Here is a 21704-nt window from a genome sequence, read left to right as displayed (position 1 = left end):
CCGCCCCTGGGGGCCCGCTGCCTGGGAGCCCGGCTGGGCGGGTCTGCGTCCGCGCGGCCGCGGCTGCTCCCGACCGCCAGGCTCCGCTCGGCCTGCCGAGGCTCCACGCCGCCCGCCCCGTCCGCACCGGCTCTCCGGCCAGCCGGGCCGACCGGCCATGGGCGCCCACCCGCGCGGAGCCCGCGCCCCGGGGCTCTGGCCCCTCCGGGCGCCGCCACTACTGCTTTTGCTGCTGCTGCCAGGTACGGGCGTGGGGCGAGGGGGGCCGAGGGATGGGCGCCCGGAGTGGGGAAGCGGGGTCCGAAGGGGTTGCCCCCGGGAGCGCAGCGCGGGAGGCGGAGAGAGGGGGCGCCGTTGCTGAGGACTCGGACCCCGCGTGGACTCGCTCCGGCCCCCGGCGAGTTGGGCGGCGGAGGCCCGTTTCCCTTCGGCTCTCTGCTCCCTCAGAGTCCTTTGGGTGCGTGCCTGAGGGTGCGGGAATGGCTCCGGACTCGGGCCCTTCCTTCTCGGGCCTCGGGGTTACGGATTCGAGTCCTGGCCCTGCCCGTCGCCCTGCTCCGCGCACTGGGTGCCGGACTGTCGCCCCTGGGCCGTCGGTTCCACTGTCTGCATCCCTCCCACCTCCTCGTTTTACGAATAGGTGGGGAATCGGAGGCCAGACCGGGCTACAGACTTGATCAAAGACACCTGGGGGAGAGGGAAGTCATTTCGGGGCTTGGGGGGCCTGAGCTGGTGCTCCAGCCTCTTCTCCCGGTTCTTGTCTCTCCGCTCTCCTGGCCGCGTTGCTTTGAAACCCCCTCACCACAGAGCGTGCCTCCCCGCGTTCTGCCTGGTCTCTGGGAGAAGCCAGCCCTGACCCGCCGCCAGAAGACTCTCGTGTGGCCTGGGAGGGCTGGAAGATACCAAGGGGCGAGGGATTTGGCAGGGCTGCAGGAGATCCCTGCGGGGGGCGCGGGGGTGGCGGGGAGAGAAGGAGCAGGCAGGATCCCATTTCAGGACCTGGAGAAGTTGGGTTGGACTTTGCCAAGGGTTCCCCTCATCCCCTCCCCAGATTGTCCCCAGATCTGTAAGTGGGAAGCAGCAGATAGCTGACTCAAGATGCCTGGGGTGGGGCTTAGGAACAAAGGGAGTCCCAAGGGTTTCAGAGAGGTAAGAGGGAGCAGGATGTGAAGACAGCATCAGCAGGAACCGGGGTTCACACTCTGAGATCAGCAGAGCCATGCAGCCCAAACCCCTACAGGATCCTGGGGATGAAGGAGAGCCCCAAACGTGGGCTGCAGTATCCCTCAGGCTGGGGCTACTTGACCTTGGGTGGCCCTGCCCCTGGGAGTGGACTGGTCATCTCTCCATCATGGAAGCAGTGAGCAGCTATACCTAGGCAGCCTGTGTTTGCTGCACACCCCGGCCCTGTAGTAACAATGAAGGTGAGGATAGTTCTTGAGCTCTTAGCAAATGCCAGCAGTGAGCTAGGCACCTCACTCATAGCAACCCTATGAGGTGGATACATTTATAATCTATATTTTTACAGATAGATAAACTGAGGTACAGAGCGATTAAGCCATTTGCCTAAGCTCGCACAGCTCACAGTTTGTCAGGATTTGTGCCAGATCTATTCAAATTCAAAGCTCAGGCTTGTAACCATTATGCTTCTCACTGTGTGTGACCTGGTGGAATCCCTGTATCTCTTGGGCGTCAGTTTCCCAGTCTGTAACTCAAAGAGGGAGGACTAGTCTGAAAGTCAAGTTACACAGAGTATCCCCAGCAAGTGGAGGGGAGGCTGTTGGTGGGTGGTGCCCCTGGTGAAGGAAAAGTGACAGTTTCCTCAGGGACTGACAGAGCTGCTTCCCCCAGTGACCAGTGCCTCCGAGGCTGAGCACCGGCTGTTTGAGCGACTGTTCGAAGATTACAATGAGATCATCCGGCCTGTGGCTAACGTGTCTGACCCAGTCATCATCCAGTTTGAAGTGTCCATGTCTCAGCTAGTGAAGGTGGTAAGTGCCAGAGCCACAGGCTGTGGCGGTGGGAGAGTGGGCTTCTGGAAGAGACTTTCCCAGAAGCAGCCTTGTTTTTATAATTCACGTGTCCACTTTAATCTCTCCTTCTAGGATGAAGTAAACCAGATCATGGAGACCAACCTGTGGCTCAAGCAAGTGAGTGACCGGCCCTGAGCACTGCTGCCCCCTGGTGGTGATTTCTTTATTTGCTGTCTGTAAACCAAAAAGGGCCCGAAGGCCCCACATCACTCCCGTGGGTCCAGATTGGGGTACACTGACTGGCTGATCTGTCTCTTCCTGGACTTGGGGTAACATGCACTGCTCTGAAGTCCCCCTGGAAGGACTTCAGGGCCCAGCCCCTCCACTCACAGATGACAGACTGCAGCCTGGAAGTGGAGACCTCCCCTGTGGTTACACAACAAAATGGGCAGACCTGGGCCTGGGGTCCTGGCCCCCGGCTCTAGGGTGGTGCCTAAGACCACTTCCTTCCCTTCCTCTTGCCAAAAACTCATCCTTAAGTCAGAAGCAGACGCTGTTTTCATGGTTGGTAGTGTGGGAGCAGGGGCTCTGGATTTTCCTGTTCAGATTGAGGCCAAAGAAATTGGCTTCCATGTGTCCTCCCCAGGGAGGCTTTGTCCAGACCTGGTGTGACCAGGTGTGACCATTCACCAGCCCGGCCAACTGAGTGCTCAACTCATGCAGCCTTCCTTTCTAGGAGGCTGGAAAGCTAGATGGGCATGGTGCCCACTCAGCACTCTAAATGGCACATGTTCCCTCTGGCTGCAGCCTTACCTCTCTCTCCTCAGGTGCTCAGGACTCAAATCTCCCAGGTCTGCGCTTCTCGGACCCAGTGGGATCATGGTTCCTTCCCCAGAACCCTTCAGAGGCCAACCCTACTTAACCTGGAGATGGAAGAGGGTTCTGTGTGTTCTTAACACCCTGTTATTGGGGCTTGGTGGGGGAACATGTCTGAAAAAGCTCGTGGATTCAGAGTCCAGAGAGCTCACCATTACGCTATGAAACAGCTCCTGGAAAGCCATTTCAGGAATGTAAGCAGCAGGAACTTAAGGCATGGACCTGGACCTGGCACTAGAAGCGCCCAGAGGAGGCACTAGTGATCCTTATTTGGTTGATGAGGGGCTGGACTTGCCCACAGTCATGAAGGCAGTGACTCCCATAAAGCCAGGAAGTGGCCTGCACACTTAGCCCAGTGCTGTGTCCCCCATTAGCACCCACATGTGAAACTAGTGTGCTCTGCAGCATGGAGGCAGCTCAGTGACACATAGCAGAGATGGGGAGCTCACCAAGATGGTGGTATCAAGAGGAGTAAAATGATGCTGGTCCTTTTGCTGCCTCCTTCTCCCTCCCTGTTTTCTCCCCCTAGATCTGGAATGACTACAAGCTGAAGTGGAACCCCTCCGACTATGATGGGGCAGAGTTCATGCGTGTACCTGCACAAAAGATCTGGAAGCCAGACATCGTGCTGTATAACAAGTAAGATACTGGGTGGCCCACACCCTCTTGGGCTGTCAGCCTGGACTCTGGGTCCTTGGCCCACTGTGCTTACAGCCTAGCCTTCCTAGGACCTTTTCTAAGAGAGCTTCATTCATTTGGTTTATTCCATGGGTTTTATTGAATATCCACTATGTATCCAGGTGCTGGAGATAGAGTGGTGTGTAAAACAGGTACCTCTCCTGCCTCCAGGAGTTTACCACACAGCCGGGAAGACAAGCATGAATTATAATATCCAAATATGGAATTACAAACTAGAGGAAGGGCACGAAGGGAAACACTGTGGAGCTGGGGGATGTCTGTCACCAAGGTCCTCACTAGGACTTGGCCTTCCCTGTAAGTCAGAGTCCAGCTGGGCCCCGTGAGTTTAGACGACAGGAAGGCTTTATTCTTCTACTCACCTGAGTCAGTCCGTGCCTGGCCCTGTACCACCTGGTGCACCTGCTGACCCTGTCCAGGCATATCTGCCCACCAGTGTCAAGAAGCCTCTCCTCTTTCTCTCTTTCAAAGGTTCTTCCTCTGCCAGTCTGGTCCTGCTCATCATGGCACCTCCAAAACCTGCCTCTCTTTCCTAAGCCCAGACAAAGCTGAGGCTTTCCACATTTAAGCTCTTTTCTTAGGCAAACGTAAATTTTAATTGATATTTTACAGTATGGACTGGTTTTTATTCTCCAGGTATTAAAAAACGTCCTTTCGCACCTGTGCTTTATCTCTAGTATGAAAGTGTCTTAACCATTAAGCATTTTTCAGCAAAATTCTTCATATAGAATTAGTCTAATCTGATTTCAATGAATAAAAGCATCCTGTGTTTAGGTTTTTATGCCATATTAGTACAAAATGTTTTAGTATTAGGACTAGAGAAGCTATGTTTTTGGCTGAATCCCACTTGCTGGTGCTGGCTAAAAGAAGAGGGGTCTTTAACCAGTCCAAAAATGGTCTGTGTTGTATTTACTTTTTTCCCAAGGAAATACAGCATTTATAAACATGATTCTTTTGTGCACTTTGTATTGGTAAATTGGTCCTTAAAGAACTGGGACACAAGATAAACTTAACTGGTTTGCAGAATGTGAGCCATCCCGGAAATCGCCTGGTCCAGAGGCGCGTAGGGAGCTGGTCAGGGTATTGAGAATTTTTGCTAAGCTAGAATTAAGAAAATGGGCAAAAGTTTTAATCTTATGATTTGAATTTTATAGCTATTTTCTTGCCGGCAATCTTGGGTGAAAAGAACAGCTGGAGGACTTTAGGATGTATGATTTTAACAATACCAAGAGACATAATGAAATGCTTCCAATTGGATGTAGAGGGGAGCAAGTATCACAAGGAATTTCCTTCGCCTGTGAAGCTGAAAGTAACATTAGAGAAAATCATCCAATGCCTCTCTCCTAGTTAGAACGTCAGTTCTCAGGGGTGGTCTTCTGTTGGGAATTTCTCTTCGTTTCGACACACTAGGAACACCTTTTACCTTCTTATGCCAAGGTTTCTCCTGTGATTTTTCTGTTTTCTGAAGTTCATTCTCTAATAGAATCCTCAGAAAGTGCTCATGGACACAAAATACCCTGAGTTCTTACAAGGTCATAACTCACTGTAGTCTTTTAAATAATACTTTTAGGTCACTTAGTTGGGTATAATCCTTGACTCAGGGCCGCCCCATGGCTGCATTGTCCTAAGAGCCCAGGGTTTCGCTGGTTTGGATCCTGGGCACCGACATGGCACCTCTCATTGGGACATGCTGGGGCAGCGTCCCCCATGCCACGGCTGGAGGGACCCACAACTAAAAATACACAACTATGTACAGGGGGGCTTTCGGGAGAAAAAGGGAAAAAATAAAATCTTAAAAAAAAAAATTCTTGGCTCATATTTTCCTTCTATGGAAATCTTAAAAATCTTGACTCACTGTGTTCTTGGATGAAGTGTTGCGTCAAAATCTGATACCTGTCTGATTTTCATTTACTAGTCAAAGCAGGTGACTTTTGGGAGAGAAAGGAGACACTATTAGTCAGTATGCCAGGACCACAGAGGTAAACTGGGGCTGTCCTGGGCAAGCTGGGATGTATAGTCATTTTATTTATAAGTGGATTGTTCTGTTTGCTTAGGTACCCAAAGGATTTTTTCCTTTGTCTTTAAAGTCTATTTGTTTTACTCTGAACTATGTATATAAAAAGCCTTCTTTTATTCCAGGAAAGCTTTTCTTTGAATTATAGTTTTTAAGACTTATTCTGTTCCATTGCTTTGATTTTTCTCTCCAGGAACTCCATTTTTACATATTTTGGAACTTCTCCGCCTATATTCTCTCTATATTATTTTCTCTCAAATTCTCCTTTGTTTCTGTTTGGTTCCAAAGAATTTTTTCTCCTTTCTGTCTTTTATTTCCATTGCTGCACTTGGAATGTAGCAATTCTAATTGATGTCTGCTTGTTCTTATGTTTCTTCTAGTCTAGTCTTTATTTCTAAAATGATTTTCTCTTTTCCTAATTCTTTCCTAAGTTATTTCAGTTCTTTATACATCCTCCTGTTTAGCCAAATTATTTCTTAACTTTTCTATTTCTGATTGTGCAGCTCTTTCACAGTTTCTAAAGATTTCTTAGTTTCTTTTAGCTTAATTTATAATGTCAGTTTATCGGTTTCCTCTCCTCTGTGGTTATATTTTTGTGGTATGCACTTAGCTGTGTGTTATTCACTTACTCATTTTTGTATTTTTCTTATAATATGTTTATACGGGGTTCAGTCCAGTCCTATTCAGTTGCTCTTGTTTAAAAAGATGGCCTTTGCTGTACTTTCAGGACAGATTCCTGGAGGGGATCGGGGTAGGTGGGGGTGAGTCTCTTGTTTCACCTGCTGAGAATTCCTTCCTCAGATAGTCACCCTGAAGCCTCTCTGTGTAGCCACCTCTATAGTCTGAGAGCTGCTGCTTCTGGATGCCTCCCTCTCTAGTTTCTGAACCATCCACCTGCTTTCTCTTCTCACCCCCAGTTTCCCACCCTTTACGATATGGATCCTACCCTAGGCAGCTTTTTTCTGGATGGGTCTCTGTCCTTCTGGAAGGGAGTTTGGGGAGATGTTTCTGAGATCCTTGAGAGCCCACAGCAGCCCTGACTGAATTCTCTGCAGACCCTCAGTGGATTCCCACCATCTTTTTCTGTTCTCTGTCACAAATTGGAAGCTGTGGAGCCCTCTCTGTTTCACTGTTCTCCTGCTGAGGGTTCAATGCAGAGTGGGGTTCTCTTTTTTGAGGGGCAGATACTTCTTTGTGATTTCTAGTCTGGGGCTCTTAGGACATGAGAGCTCCCCTTTCTCGTCCCTCCATCAGCAGCTAATCCTTTGACCCCAGCAGGACCTGAGTTTGACCCCATACTCTCATATTCTGAGGTTCACGGGTTTCCATGTAACCCAGTGATGTTGACGATGTGGTCAGTGGCCCTTTCCTTTTGCTACCCTTGTTGCCTTATTTTTCTGAGGGAATTTGGAGAGATTAAAAAAACTGATGCCATTCGTGATCTTCTCATACCACTCACCACCCTCTCTCCCACTTAAGCTCTCCATCTTTCCTTCTATTAAAGTGATACCTCAGCTAATCATTTGTACTCACCGTGCCTTTTCTTTTCTTCTTCTTTTCTTTTTTTTGCTGAGGAAGATTTACCCATGCCAATCTTCCTCTATTTTGTATGTGGGTTGCCACCACAGCATGGCCACCAACAAGTGGTGTAGGTCTGTGCCTGGGAAACCAAACCTGGGCCACTGAAGTGGAGTGCACTGAACTTAACCAGTAGTCCACAGGGCTAGTCCTGCCTTTTCTTTCTGTAATCAACTCACATGGTTCAGCAACACATTGGCTCACATCCCTCCCACCCCTGCTGTCCTTTGCTGCCAGCCATCTCTTGGGCATCCTGTGGAGATGAGACCTTCATTTATTTTCTAGTCATTCTTTCAGTCAGCAAATACCAAGTGCCCTCTGTGTGACTGGTGCTGTGTCAGACCCTGGTTGCCAGCTAGGTCTTTGTCTTCTCTGTCTCCCAATGGCAGAGAATAGGCTGCTAACATTGCCCTGGTCAGCAAACAGGCCTTCTGGTCTGGGCAGACACAGCCAAGGGGTTCTGTAGGCAGCAGCCACAGTGACCGGGATCCCTGGAAAATAGCAGAAATGGGCACCAGCAACCAAAATAAACTTATCTCCAGTGTTTGGCCTTTGGACACACAGGCAGTTTGCGACTTCTCACTTGGGGACCAGGTTCTGATTGGCCAAGGCTCCACCAAAAACTCTCTGTGGGACCCTGAGCAAGTCAGTCCTGTTCTCTGACCTTCAGTGTCCTCTTCGGTAAAATGAGGGGGTTGTACTAGAGTGGGGGTTGAGAAACTTTTTTGTCAGGGGCCAGGTAGTAAATATTTTAGGCTTTACAGGCCATGCGGTCTCTGCTGCAGCTGCTCAACTCTGCCTTTGTAGCTCAAAAGTAGCCTTAGACAATAGATAACAGGTGGGTATGGCTGTGTGTTCCGTTAAAAATTTATCTACAGAAATAGGGGGCAGACTTATGGGCCGTAGTTTGCCCATTCCTGGGCTAGGCCCTGGGATCTGAAGGTCCCTTGCTATTCTGACATTTTGTTGATCCAGGATACTATAAGGAAAGTTGTTCTGGAGGCCTCTGTCTTCCTAAGGGTCTTTTCAACCCTGTGTGGGCCAGCCCTCATAGAGGCTCCTCAGGTGAACATGGGTCACATCCACTTGGGGGCTGTGTGGATCCCCACCCCCACCCCTCTTCTCATACCTCTCCCTTCTTCCTGGAGCCGGGAGCTAGGAATAATCTTCTTCTGGGGAATTGAGGGCACGATAGGAGTGAAGTAGGGGCTAAGAATGTATAAACCCAGCAGGGCACCTTTGGCACAAACCAGCCAACTGGAGTAAAGAGAGGTGGTGGCTTTGGCATCTAGTCTTCATGTGTAGTGATTGTCCTGCTCAGCAGTGGCACATGAGGGACATGTTCCCCTTCTGTTTTCACATGTTCTTATCCAATAACAACAGGAACACAAGGATATCGCTAAAGGTTTGTTATTTTTTTCAGCTCTTCAGGCAAAGGGGTATGGTGACGGTTCCCTTTTGAAGGACATGAATGCGTTCAAATGCAGAACCCCGAGAAATATAATAGGGCTGACCCAAGGAAATGTCAAAGCATTCACAGGCCAGGCCATTGTGAGCACCAACCGGCCTCACTCTCAGATGCAATTCGACAGAGTGTTGAGTTGGTCATCAGCAAATCTTCTGTTGAACAAACCAGCTTACAAATACCAACAAGATTATTCTAAGAAAAATGTATATCTCTCTGTAAAAAGAAAGGGTGCACATAGCTAAAAGGAAGGGAGAAGCAACGTGGGGAGAAAATAGGGAAAGACAGAGAAACAGAAGGTGAAGGAATCTGTTTTGCTGGATTTGAGAGACAAGGAATCAGAAAACATGATTATTCATTCTAGAACAGAGCTGGGATAAGGAGTGTGCTGAATGGTGGAGTCAGAATCCAGAGAGAGGGTCTGGTAATAAACTCATCTAACAGGGTGCAGTTTAATCGGAGTAGGCTCCCACAGTGGTCTCTACAGCCCCCTCTAGCTCCACAGTTTGGTTTCACACACATATATGTGTACACACATTAGGCGCCCAAGGGAGACAGAATGAGGAGGCGTTACCAAGGCCCAAACCATAGGAAGAGTGAGTGGCAAATCTCCCCAAAGGTCACCTAAACACCTGCCCCCGGGATGACAACTTTCATCCCATTTCTTTAATTAAAGGGGGGAAAATTCCCTTTCAGGCATTTGGGAGTGTCTCAATAAGTATCAAGTTGGGAGTTGTAATTGTGGAATGAACCAGCGACATGCCCCAGGGGTGATGAGTATGTCAGATTGTTGGGGGAGGGGAGTCTTGGGCCTCAGTATCCCCATTGGTAAATGGAGTGGTGAACTGGTGACCTTTTACGGCACTTAGAGCTCACATATTCTGCAGTTTTACATATCGTTACTTGCCATTTACCTGCTGGCAGTGTGAGAAGCTGGACACCTCTTTGTCTTTGCAGTGCTGTTGGGGATTTCCAGGTGGATGACAAGACTAAAGCTTTACTCAAGTACACAGGGGAAGTGACCTGGATACCTCCGGCCATCTTTAAGAGCTCGTGCAAGATCGATGTGACCTACTTTCCATTTGATTACCAGAACTGCACCATGAAGTTCGGTTCCTGGTCCTACGACAAGGCGAAAATTGACCTGGTCCTGATCGGCTCCTCCATGAACCTCAAGGACTACTGGGAGAGTGGTGAGTGGGCCATCATCAAAGCCCCAGGCTACAAACACGACATCAAGTACAACTGCTGCGAGGAGATCTACCCGGACATCACATATTCACTGTACATCCGGCGCCTGCCCTTGTTCTATACCATCAACCTCATCATCCCCTGCCTGCTTATCTCCTTCCTGACCGTGCTTGTCTTCTACTTGCCCTCCGACTGTGGTGAGAAGGTGACCCTCTGCATCTCGGTCCTCCTCTCCTTGACTGTGTTTCTCCTGGTGATCACTGAGACAATCCCATCCACCTCGCTGGTAATTCCCCTGATTGGCGAGTACCTCCTGTTCACCATGATTTTTGTAACCTTGTCCATCGTCATCACTGTCTTTGTACTCAACGTGCACTACAGAACCCCGACCACACACACAATGCCCATGTGGGTGAAGACCATATTCTTGAACTTTCTTCCCAGGGTCATGTTCATGACCAGGCCAGCAAGCAATGAGGGCAACACTCAGAAGCCAAGACCCTTCTATAGTGCTGAGCTTTCAAATCTTAATTGCTTCAGCCGCCCAGAGTACAAAGGCTGCAAGGAAGGTTATCCCTGCCAGAATGGGATGTGTGACTACTGTCACCACCACAGGATAAAAATCTCAAATTTCAGTGCCAACCTCACAAGAAGCTCCAGTTCTGAATCTCTCAATGCCATGCTGCCCCTCTCTGCTTTGTCACCAGAAATCAAAGAAGCTATCCAAAGTGTCAAGTATATTGCTGAAAATATGAAAGCACAAAATGAAGCCAAAGAGGTAAGGATATGTTTGTTATTACATCAATCATTCATTCATTCAACAAACATTTATTGGTTCCTGTGAGGCAAGGCATAGTGGTAGGGATAAGGAATTAGACTCTAGCATCAGCAGCCTGTGTTCAGACCACCTCCTCCATTTACCAGATCTATGTTCTTGGATATGTTGCCTCACCTCTCTGAGCCTGTCTTCTCATCTGTAAAGTGGGATGATAGGGCTTGTGAGTATCTGGTGCCCTGAAGTTAGCAGTCGGGCCATTAGATACCTGATGCCGAGAGAGGGAAGATCAGGAGATAGGCTAGAAAAGGGCCTGAGGTCAGATTATCTCCAGTTAGTACTGTTAAGCTAAACTTAGATTTTTAATTTTACTTTCTGTGGTTTTTTTTTTCCCATTTAAGCATAGTTTACATAAAGTATACACCTCTTAAGTACACAGTTAATTGAATTTTTACATTATATATACACCCATGTAACCATGATCCAGGTAAAGATAGAGAACATTTCCAGTGCCCCAGAAAGTTTCCTCATACCCCTTCCCAGTCAGTGTCTCCCTCCCTCTTCGGTAACCACTGATCCTGCCTTATTTTACATTGATTAGTTTTACCTATTCTTGAACTTCATATAAATGGAATTGCATGGTATAAATGCTTTCATGTTTCACTTCTTTCCTTCAACAAAATATCTTAGAGGTTTATCCTTTTGGTCGTTTCTTTTTTATTGATGTGTAATATTCTACAATATGACAGTCGGACATTTGGTTATTTCCAGTTTGGGACTATTATGAATAAAGGTGCTTCTAAACATTCTTATATGTGTCTTTTGGTGAACATATATGCTCATTTCCCTTGGATGTGTACCTAGGAGCAGAATTGCTGGAGAGATTTTTTACTTTAGTGGATACTGTAAGGTTTCCACATGTTGGAACCAATTGACACTTCCCCCTGGCAATGTTTGAGAGTTCCAGTTGCTGTACATCCTCATTCACATACCACATGTGAAGTGGTAGCTCATTGCTGTTTAATTAGCATTTCCCCGTTGGCTAATGACATATGCTTATTGGCCATTTGGATATCTTCTTTATGAAGTATCTGGTCAAACTCTTTTGCCCATTTTTTTTATCTCCTCCAAAAGCTGTATGCTAGACCTAGCATCAACTATTAAGAATAGGGAAGCTTTGCATTAAATAATGACAAGTGTCTGTGGCTGCTCCCTGACCCTTTGTTTACCCCCAAGGTTACCAGAGTCACATTCAATAATTTTATAAGCAACTCTGCTTTAAAATTATTTGGCCCAGGACCAGCCCAGTGGCGCAGCGGTTAAGTGCACATGTTCCCCTTCGGTGGCCCAGGGTTCACCGGTTCGGATCCCGGGTGTGGACATGGCACCACTTGGCAAGCCATGCTGTTGTAGGCGTCCCACATATAAAGTAGAGGAAGATGGGCACAGATGTTAGCTCAAGGCCAGTCTTCCTCAGCAAAAAGGAGGATTGGTGGCAGATGTTAGCTCAGGGCTAATCTTCCTCAAAAAAAAAAAAATTTAATTGGCCCTGCCTTAAGTTTGTTTATTAGCAAAAAGCTAATTACAGGTCATTTCAGCTCCTGATGCAGCATAGGTAATGTTGATAGGGAATGTCCAGAGCCTCTTTCATTCAGCTGTGAATGGCGTATTAAAGTAGATGAGACAAGAAGGGACACTGCAACAGCTGCCTTACCTCCTCACCCCACCCATCTGAGCAGCTATGAGTACACCTTGTGACTGTAACAATGCAAAACCTCTCGCTGATCCCAGTAATTTAGCCAAAAAGTCAGGTGCTCCTTGAAATTTGGTAGAAGCAATTGTTGGAGCTTAAGTAAATGATCAGTGACAATCTCTCATTTGTCTAACACTACTAACTTCTACAGACATTCTTTACCCTTTCTTTATCCACGTTTAAAGTAATTTCTTTTAAGTTAGCAATAATTTACTAAAGATTGAGATCTAAGTTCCCATATGTCAGACTATTAGAAATTATCTTTATTCCAAAAATTATTTACTAGGCACCATCCAAGTATGTTAAGAGTTTCACAAGGACCTAAGACATGTTATGGAGACAGACATTTTTAAAAATTGTTACTAAAAGGGAAGTCACAGCTGAAATGCCAGAAAGGTAAGTTAGTGAAATAGCCTGAATGTGGCAAACTACTGGCACATGGCTCACCTCAAGGGGCAGCTACCACTCACCTCAGGTCATCTGTTCCCACAGGGCAATGTGGGCCCATTATTGTTAGATCCTCCGGTTTTTCCAGAGAAAGCAGGAATCTGGCCCACAAGTCAGCAGATTGCAGCCTGTTTATGAAAGGGTGGAAGTGTTAGAATAAAGATACCTACTCACTGCTCGGAGGAGAGTCTTGGCCTGTCGAAGGATTCCTTCTTTCCCTCTTATTGTGTGACTGACACGCTGTTGACACAAAGTTTTCCAGAGAGATTTTAATTTCCTAAATCTCTGGCTTCAACTTGGCTTGTTTGAATGTCCTTGGCTCCTAGGAACCTAGACTGAATAAGCTCAGTTTTCCCAGAGCCATCTCCGGAGGGTACTCAGGGCCTGTCAGTGACCATACCTGGACACATGGGTCCCAAGGCATAGGAATGTCATAGTGTCCAGCCGGCCGTGGCTGTTCTCTTTTTCAAGTGGTTCATGTTGGTCACACCTACTTGCTTACCCTTCTTATTGTAAGGAGTTCAATTAGTATTAATACTCAAAGTTCAGAGTTAGGGCTCAGATTGGGTTACCAAACTAGAAAAATAATTTGGGAGCTTGTGGTCCCATGGAAATGCTCTTGTTGATGGTGGTTTTGACAGCTGATCGTCCTGTGGTTGGTTCTACTGTATGAGTTGTTCCCTCCGTCTTGGAGGTGTACACAGGTCAGAGCCACGAACTTTGTAGCTATTGATTCTGACACAGCTTGTTTTCTGTTTGGCTGAGATAGATATATGGATATATACATTTATATATATCTCTATATGTCTATGTGTATGTCTGTCTCTCTATATATGAATATGTATGCATATTCATTCTAGAGTCTGACTTTTGATCAATGATTTATTAATTTGCATTTGTTATAATTTCTGTTTTATCAGAGTTAAATTTCTACCATCTTATTTCATGTTTTCCATTTACTTTTCTTTTTTGCCTCAGTTCTTGCTGTACATTGGAAAGTTTAAATTTTTTCTGCTGGTTGAAAATCATGCATTCTGTTTTTATTCTTCCAGTAGCTATTTCTAACTGATTGAGACTCATGCTCTAGTTCTCTTCTCCATATCTACCAGTCTCTAATATTTCTCAGTATCTGTATCTGTATCTCAGTATCTCAGTATCGGTGACTGAAGGACAGTGCCTTCCCCTCTGGTCCTTCTCACTGCCTCGTCCACACTAGGTGTTGCTGGAGCTTTAGTTCTGTATTCTGGGTTTTTACGAATATAATTTTTTGGGTTTTGCCATTCCTTTTTTTAGTCTACAGTCAGCTTCACTAAATCATTTACTTACCCGTCACATCTTATGGTATCCTCCTGGATTTATTTCTCTTCGTATTGACATGCCTTCTGAAGAATGTTTATGGGTAAACCTTCTGAAGCCTGTAGGCTTAAAAATGTATTGTGCCCTCACTTTTAAATTAGAGGTTAGCTGGGTACAAAATTCTAGGGATGAAGTTCTTTTCCTTAAATACCTACAAAATAATGCTCCATGGCCTTTTTGCTTCAGTGTCACTTCTGAAAAGTTTTAACTTAATCTGAGTGTTGTTCCTTTGTGAGTAATTAGTTCTATCTAGAAGCTATTAGAATTTTCTATTTGTAGAGAAATCTAATGATATCAAACACAATGTGTCAGCGTGGGTCTCTCCTAATCTGTTTGGCATTCTTATGAGCCATTTGATTCTGAGGTTTTTCATTTTTAATTCTAGGGAAATCAAGGTATTTTTCTATGGAGATTTCCTCCTCACCTCTTACTTTTCTCTTTCCCTGAACTCCTGTTGTACAGATGTGGACACATCTGCTTCCAGCCTCTCCATCTTTTAGCTCTTCTACATTTCCACCTCTTTGTTCCTTTCTGTTTGCCCCAGGAGCTCTCCACTTTCATCTTCCAATCACTCTTTCTTTCCTGGGCTGTTCTTACCCTGCCAGTTATCCCATGTCTTGAAGTCTTTATTGCAACTTGTCTGTTTTCACACTTGTATTTCTTCTTGCTTCTTCTGTAACACTGCGTCTTCCTCTTTCATGTTTCCAATATTCTCTGTCTCTGGGGATATCATGTTTAGTTTAAATCCTTAACCTATCCCTTTCATGAATATTCTTTCAAACAGCTAAGTTTGTGTATTTGGGATCTGTAAACTCACTTTTTCTGAGGGTGTCAGCCATCCTTGCTGAATTGTGTTTCAGGGAGCGGCCCAAACCCAGGCTCCACAAGGCAGAGGGCCACATGGCCACAGACTGGGCTATACTACCCTTCAAGGATGTTTCCTCCCCTCTAGGTCACCTTAATCCCTCAAGGGACTTCTCTCGACCTCCCACCTGGCTCTGATCTCTTCCAAGTCCCTTTTGCTTGCTGTGGGGAGGGGAGGAGGGAAGCCTCAGGCTCCCCAGTCAATGGGCACCTTCTGTTCTCTGCTCTTCACCTCAGCCTCTGAGGTAGGTACTGTTCTCCCCATTTTACAGATGTGGACATTGAGGCTAAGAGAGGTCACATAATTTACCCAGATTCTCACAACAGAAAGGAACAGAGCTGGGGGGCCAGCCCCGTGGCCAAGTGGTTAAGTACACACGCTCTGCTGAGGCGGCCCAGGGTTTCGCCAGTTCAAATCCTGGGCACGGACATGGCACCACTCATCAGGCCATGCTGAGGCGGCGTCCCATATGCCACAACTAGAAGGACCCACAACTAAGAATATACAACTGTGCACTGGGGGGCTTTGGGGAGAAAAAGGAAAAAAATAAAATCGTTAAAAAAAAAGAAAGGAACAGAGCTGGGATTATAATGAAAGCCTGTCTCCAAGTCTCTGCTTTTCCACCTCCCTGCCTCCTAGAGCCGTTGGAGGGTTAGCCAGCAGGGGGTGAGTAGGAGTCACAGGGTCTCTTGCATATTTGAAACACTTACAAACCAAAATCTTAGGAATTCAAATAAAGTAGTTGTGGCAAATATGGCATTATAATTCTAATTTGACTAATATGACTTCTTAGTGTCATCAAGAGGACACATTTAATCTAGCACATAATGGCAAAATAAAATCCTTGTCTCCCAACCCCATTTCAGCGTACTTAATTAAATTACTAAATCACATGCTGCCCTTTATTATGTGATTATTTCCTCAAAATCAGTTGATTCATGGATTCTCTCTTTCTCAATTCAATTATGGCCTCCTTGCTTTCTGTGTTGTCTAGGAGTATAACTAACATACAATTCTCTTTCCTATTTCAAACCTAAACTGAAGCTGTGTTATATATAATTAGTCTTGCTCTTTCTTCCATCTTTTACTTCATTGTCAGCAATTGGTTCTGATATCCAACCTGTTCTATAACTGTACAGAATTCCATGGTACTTTGGCCTTCTAACTGAAGATATTTGTTAGCTGGGTATTGTGGAGGTGGGGCAGTGGGAGAGAAAGAGTGATGAAGGCCTTGCCCTGATGTACTTATTTCATTTTTGGAACAGACGTTAAAAGGAAATTAGTATCTAAAACTGGATAAGAACTAGTACTTTGAAACAATGGTAAATGATGTTGGATTGTATTAACTATTCTAACAAAGGCCCAGAATCCTCCCACAGAGGCGCAAGTCAAGTAACTGGTTTTACTAACTTTATAAATTGTAATGCAGTTTAGAAAAAATTAGGTGAAGTATACATTAAGAAATTTCTGATTTAAAATAACAAATATTTTATACTTATTTCTCTAGTGCATAAAGAGAAACTTGAGAAAGGTAGATTTCCTCAGACTACATCAATTAGAAAAAAAAGCTTTCTTAAATATTGTGGCAGAATGGTTTCTTCTGCTACTGCAACATATTTATTAAATATTCAGTATTTAAAATGTGCTCACTCTGCCTTTTCCTTAACGCTTTGTTTCCTCTTTCATGATTTTTGTTTTGTCTTTCAGATTCAAGACGATTGGAAGTATGTTGCCATGGTGATTGATCGTATTTTTCTGTGGGTTTTCATCCTGGTCTGCATATTGGGGACAGCAGGATTGTTTCTGCAACCCTTGATGGCAAAGGATGATGCATAAGCCCTGAACTGTGTGTCTGCCTGAGGCTTACTTGTGCATGTGCATGGGGAGGGGCTCTTTTTATTTTATTTTTTATTGTGGGAAAATACACTTACCATAAAATTTACTATCTTAACCATTTTTAAGTGCACAGTTCAGTGGTATTAAATACATTCACATTGTTGTGCAACCATTACCACCATCCATCCCCATAACTCTTTTCATCTTGTAAAACTGAAACTCTATACTCATTAAACAATAATTCCCATTCTTCCCACCCCCTAGCCCCTGGCAACCACCATTATACTGTCTCCATGATATTGATGACTCTAAGTACCTCATATAAATGGAATCATACATCGTTTGTCTTTCAGTGACTGGCTAATTTCACTTAGCACAGTGTCCTCAGGCTTCATCCATGTTGTGCCATGTGTCAGAATTTCCTTCTTTTTTAAGGATGAATAACATTCCATTTGTATGTATATACATTTTGCTTATCCATTCATCCATCAATGGACACTTGGTTTGCTACCATGTTTTAGCTATTGTAGATAATGCTGCTATGAACATGGGTATACAAATTATCTCTTTGAGACCCTGCTTTCAGTTCTTTTGGGTATATACCCAGAAGTGGAATTGCTGGGTCATCTGGTAATTCTGTCTTTAATTTTTTGAGGAACTGCCATACTGTTTTACACCATGGCTTACCCATTTTACATTCCTAACAACAGTGTAGAAGGGTTTCAATTTTTACACAACCTCATCAACACATTTTCTGTTTTTTTTGTTGCCATCCTAATGGGTGTGAGGTGGTATCTTACTGTAGTTTTGATTTGTATTTCCCTAATGAATATTGAGCATCTTTTTGTGTGCTTATTGGCCATTTATACATCTTCTTCAGAGAAATGTCTATTCAAGTCCTTTGTCCCTTTTGAATTGGGTTGTTTCTTTTTTTGTTGTTAAGTTTTGGGGTTCTCATCTAAGGCCTACCACCCTGAATGCACCTGATCTCGTCTGATCCCAGTTTTAGTTCTCTACATATTCTAAATGTTAATCCCTTATCAGATATATGATTTGCAATTATTTTCTCCCATTCTGTGGGTTGCCTTTTCACTGTTGATAGTGTCTTTTGATACACAAAATTTTAAAATTTTCATGAAGTCCAATTTGTTTTTCTTTCATTACCTGTGCCTTTGTGTCATATCCAAGAAATCATTGCCAAATCCAGTATTGTAAAGTGCTTGTCCTGTTTTCTTCCAAGAGTTTTGTTGTTTTAGGTCTTACATTTAGGCTCTTTCTTAATAGTAACATGCTTTCTATCATCAAGCTACTGGCTTTGTTTTCGCATTTCAAGGTTTACTTATTATCCAGTTGTCTTGATTTTTGTCAAAAAAGATTCATGCAAGAAAAATGTCACAAGTACTTATTATGAGTATTATTATGGATAAATGAACATTTAACCAGCCTTTTTGGTAAGCTAAAGAAGTATCAAAATATAATTCCTCTACAGTGATTAGAATGCTGTGCTGGAACTTTTAAGAAGAGGCTAAACAGGGGCTGGCCCAGTGGCACAGGGGTTAAGTTTGCATGTTCTGCTTCAGTGGCCCCGGGTTTGCCAGTTTGGATCTCAGGTGCAGACCTACTCGCCGCTTGTCAAGCCATGCTGTGGTAGGCATCCCACATATAAAGTAGAGGAAGATGGGCACGGATGTTAGCTCAGGGCCAGTCTTCCTCGGCAAAAAGAGGAGGACTGGCAGCAGATGTTAGCTCAGGGCTAATCTTCCTCAAAAAAAAAAAAAGAATAGGCTAAATATGAAAACTATTTCTCTTTTTTTTTTTAGTGGTTGAGACATAACTGGATAGAAAAACTTGCTGTTCAGAAATGTGAAAATCCATTCGGTTCAGTATCACAACAGATTTCCCAAAGGTTTTTCTTATTTAGCCCATAATCTCCTTGCAATTTTATACTATTTCAGCTATACCCCACTACTACCATTTCTTACAATGCACTTCTTGTTCTTTACTGTTTTTCACGAGTTTAAGGGCCATGCCTCCATTGCAGAGGGCCTCAACTATTCATTTTGCATAATTCTAAATTATTATACTGTGAGACATTATGCCTAGTCACACAGTGTTAATGAACCTTTAGAACAGGGTTTCCCAACCTTTGCACTATTGACATTTTTGCCAGATGATTCTGTGTTGGGGACTGTCCTGTACACTGTAGGGTCTTTGGCAGCACCCTAACTATATGCCAGTAACATTACCCCATCCCTTGCCAGTTGTGACAACCAAAAATTCTTAAATTTCCCCTCAAAGGCAAAATTGCCACTTGAGAACCACTTCTTCAGACAAATTATTAATAAGAGAGTATCCCATACTACACTTCTGAATCTGAATAACCACTGGCAAGAGATGGTGATTCACAAGAGATCATTTTAATCTTCTCACCAGTCATTCTGATGTTTTCCCTATGCAAAAATGAAACTGACAAAATTGCAGCCCACTTTGACTCATGTTTCAATAAGTCAAAAGGAAGGTTTCTATAAAATTTGTTTACATATAGAAATTTTCAGTAACAGTAATGGAGATATAAGGGGGATCAGGGATGTATACATGCTGAGATAGCTAAAGGCAATTTAAATTCATCAAATCAGACTTTCACTCATTAAATGGCATTAAATACCTGCCTACAATAAAATGCAAATTAGCAGGATTCTCTCTGCCTCCCAAAGAGTGTTGACTTGAACTTAGTTGGGTTACTTACCGTAAATAAATAAGGCATTTGTTCTCTCAAGAGCTAAGAGTTCTAAATTGAATGCAAGGTTTCTATCAGTGTTTTCTTCCTGGTCATGGCTGAATCAGGGGCATTGAGAGATGAAATTTAACTTGTTTACCTGTGATACATGATACTGTGCTGAATAAGTAGTAATAGGCTAAAACTAGATTATGTCTAAAGGCCCTTGCAACTCTAAGGTTCAAGTACTGTAATTGTTGGAATGAAAGAGATAAAACTGAAACATTACAGATGTGTAACAATGTGCTTATACCTAGTTAGAATACTGTCTTTAATCTTGGAAGATGGTTTTCTCACAGAACGATTTAGTAGTATCCATAGACATGTTTTAAAAATGGGATTGACTTAATTGTAGTGGGCTCTTCTACAATCAAGGATAAAGGGATGCTACCATGATTTATATAGAAGATGATTCTATTAATTGCAGAAAATGTGGACAAGGAGATTGAAATTAATGTTAAGGAGATGCTGCTGCATGTCCACAGGGGTTGTCTCTTGCATGATTTTTACAATGGAAAGTAAGATATAAAAATAGTTAATACAGAGGCTAGCCCGGAGGCTGAGTGGTTAAAGTTCCATATGTTCTGCTTTGGCAGCTTGGGTTTGCAGGTTCACATCCCATGTGTGGACCTATCTACTCATCGGCCATGCTGTGGAGGCATCCCACATACAAAATAGAGGAAGATGGGCACAGATGTTAGCTCAGGGCTAATCTTCCTCAAGCGAAAAAAGAGGAGGATTGGCAATGGATGTTAGCTCAGGGCAAATCTTCCTTACACACACACCAAAATGTTAATACAATAATTGTTCAGTTTAAGCATCCAAAGAATAAAGTATGCCTTAAAGGAGTTCCCAATCCCCATTTTCATTTTTTAAAAATGGTGGTTATAGAAAAGCAGCATCACATTAAATCATTATCATTCTAAGTAGTGAGCTTATTTAAATAGGAGTATATATTACACTAAAGATTAGCTGTTACCCAGTGAATACAGGAAAGAATTTTAAAATGTGTACCTTTACCAAATGCAGAAAAAGTTTTAAAATCAGTTTTCAAATACAACAGGAATTTTCCAGTACAATCAAAAGATGAACTTCACTGTTGATTACAAATTAGTATTATTTGTCAGGATACAAACATTAGACTTTTACTAGTATAGTTCAGATAATATTTTGCTGCTAGTTTTAAAAGATCAAATGTTATTCCATCAGTTATTACTTCAGTCATGCAGGTAGATGTTCTAATGGGCAATCTATTAAAATAAACTGATGTTAGCAACCATTAATCTGTTAAAGCTTGTATCAAATTTTAAGCACAATTTACATTTCCATAATTTTATAGGTGCCATATGATATATGCCTTTTGGTAATTAAATTCCTACTCCAGTCCCTTGGGAAGTATCACTTATTTGCATTTCCAATATGAATTGGTACTATTATATTTGCCCATTTATAAATAACAGGAACAAAAAGCCCAAGAGATCCAACAATCGAAACCAGAAGAAAAGTCCACAGAAACATCCGATCAAGAACCTGGGCTATGAATTTCCAATCTTCAACAACCTGTTGGGAAAAAAACACATTAAATACATAATTTTAAACTGTGTAATTATTTTAAGATCTAATACACTGAATTAGAGGCCAAATCAGTTTTGGCCTCCCAGTGCTGCCTCAAAACACCAAGTGACCTTGCTCAGGGACACATACTACCCTGATGGTCTGTAACAGAGCCGCCACAACCTTTCAAAGACACTACACAATTTGTTAATTTACACATAGATTTGTAATATATTGCAATATATTACTTGTAATATATTACAAGTGGCTTATTTTTATAGATTTTAAATAAAAACTAGAATATTTATACTACTTGGATATTTTATAATAAATTTTTAAAAATTCTTTTATTCTTACTATATAGTTATTTCTGTTCCTTACCCTTGCCCAGTAGTGTTCACGTTTTAATTTTTAAAGAGAATCCAGGCTGAGGTTAATTGCATGCCCAATTAAAAGTTGATTCAGAATAATACGTATTAGATAGATGTTAATCTTCTTTCCCCACTCTGACCTGAGTTTATTTAGTTTTGGATTTCCTAGGGGCCATTT

At 43.7% G+C, this 21704-nt stretch overlaps 2 protein-coding genes across 10 annotated transcripts in view; one reads left to right on the top strand and one right to left on the bottom strand.

Annotated features, from left to right (window-relative positions):
- Positions 1–8: 8 nt before the first annotated feature.
- Positions 9–18492, top strand: CHRNA3 (cholinergic receptor nicotinic alpha 3 subunit). 2 transcript variants are annotated; one of them, XM_008533958.2, is made up of 7 exons: positions 25–242; positions 1852–1991; positions 2106–2150; positions 2801–2917; positions 3379–3488; positions 9560–10571; positions 16697–18492. In XM_008533958.2, exons 1-7 carry the CDS (start codon positions 158–160, stop codon positions 16823–16825), a joined length of 1638 nt encoding a protein of 545 aa, XP_008532180.1. In that variant the 5' UTR covers positions 25–157; the 3' UTR covers positions 16826–18492. The 2 variants fall into 2 exon arrangements, with proteins under 2 accessions (XP_008532181.1, XP_008532180.1); XM_008533959.2 differs by lacking the exon at positions 2801–2917 and having other exon boundaries at positions 9–242.
- Positions 18493–19220: 728 nt separating this feature from the next.
- Positions 19221–21704, bottom strand: part of CHRNA5 (cholinergic receptor nicotinic alpha 5 subunit) — a 44066-nt gene continuing 41582 nt past the window's right edge. For all 8 annotated transcript variants that reach the window (XM_070573484.1, XM_008533957.2, XM_008533956.2 and 5 more), the window contains one exon: positions 19221–21161. In XM_070573484.1, coding sequence (XP_070429585.1) covers positions 21000–21161 — 162 coding nt within the window. In that variant the 3' untranslated portion in view covers positions 19221–20999. The remainder of the gene's footprint in view (positions 21162–21704) is intronic.

Source organism: Equus przewalskii, chromosome 1 (genome assembly GCF_037783145.1).
Source record: "Equus przewalskii isolate Varuska chromosome 1, EquPr2, whole genome shotgun sequence".
Lineage (NCBI taxonomy): Eukaryota > Metazoa > Chordata > Mammalia > Perissodactyla > Equidae > Equus > Equus przewalskii.
The sequence above is the reverse complement of the archived record's forward strand: the minus strand, read 5'-3'. Positions and strand labels throughout refer to the sequence as shown.

Bases quoted from the DNA above. Each gene is read 5' to 3' on its own strand.
- CHRNA3 (XM_008533958.2), top strand. From the start codon at position 158: ATGGGCGCCCACCCGCGCGGAGCCCGCGCCCCGGGGCTCTGGCCCCTC. The intron at 1,992-2,105 runs GTAAGTGCCAGA...CTCTCCTTCTAG, and splicing joins TGTCTCAGCTAGTGAAGGTG to GATGAAGTAAACCAGATCAT. The intron at 2,151-2,800 runs GTGAGTGACCGG...CTCTCTCCTCAG, and splicing joins CCAACCTGTGGCTCAAGCAA to GTGCTCAGGACTCAAATCTC.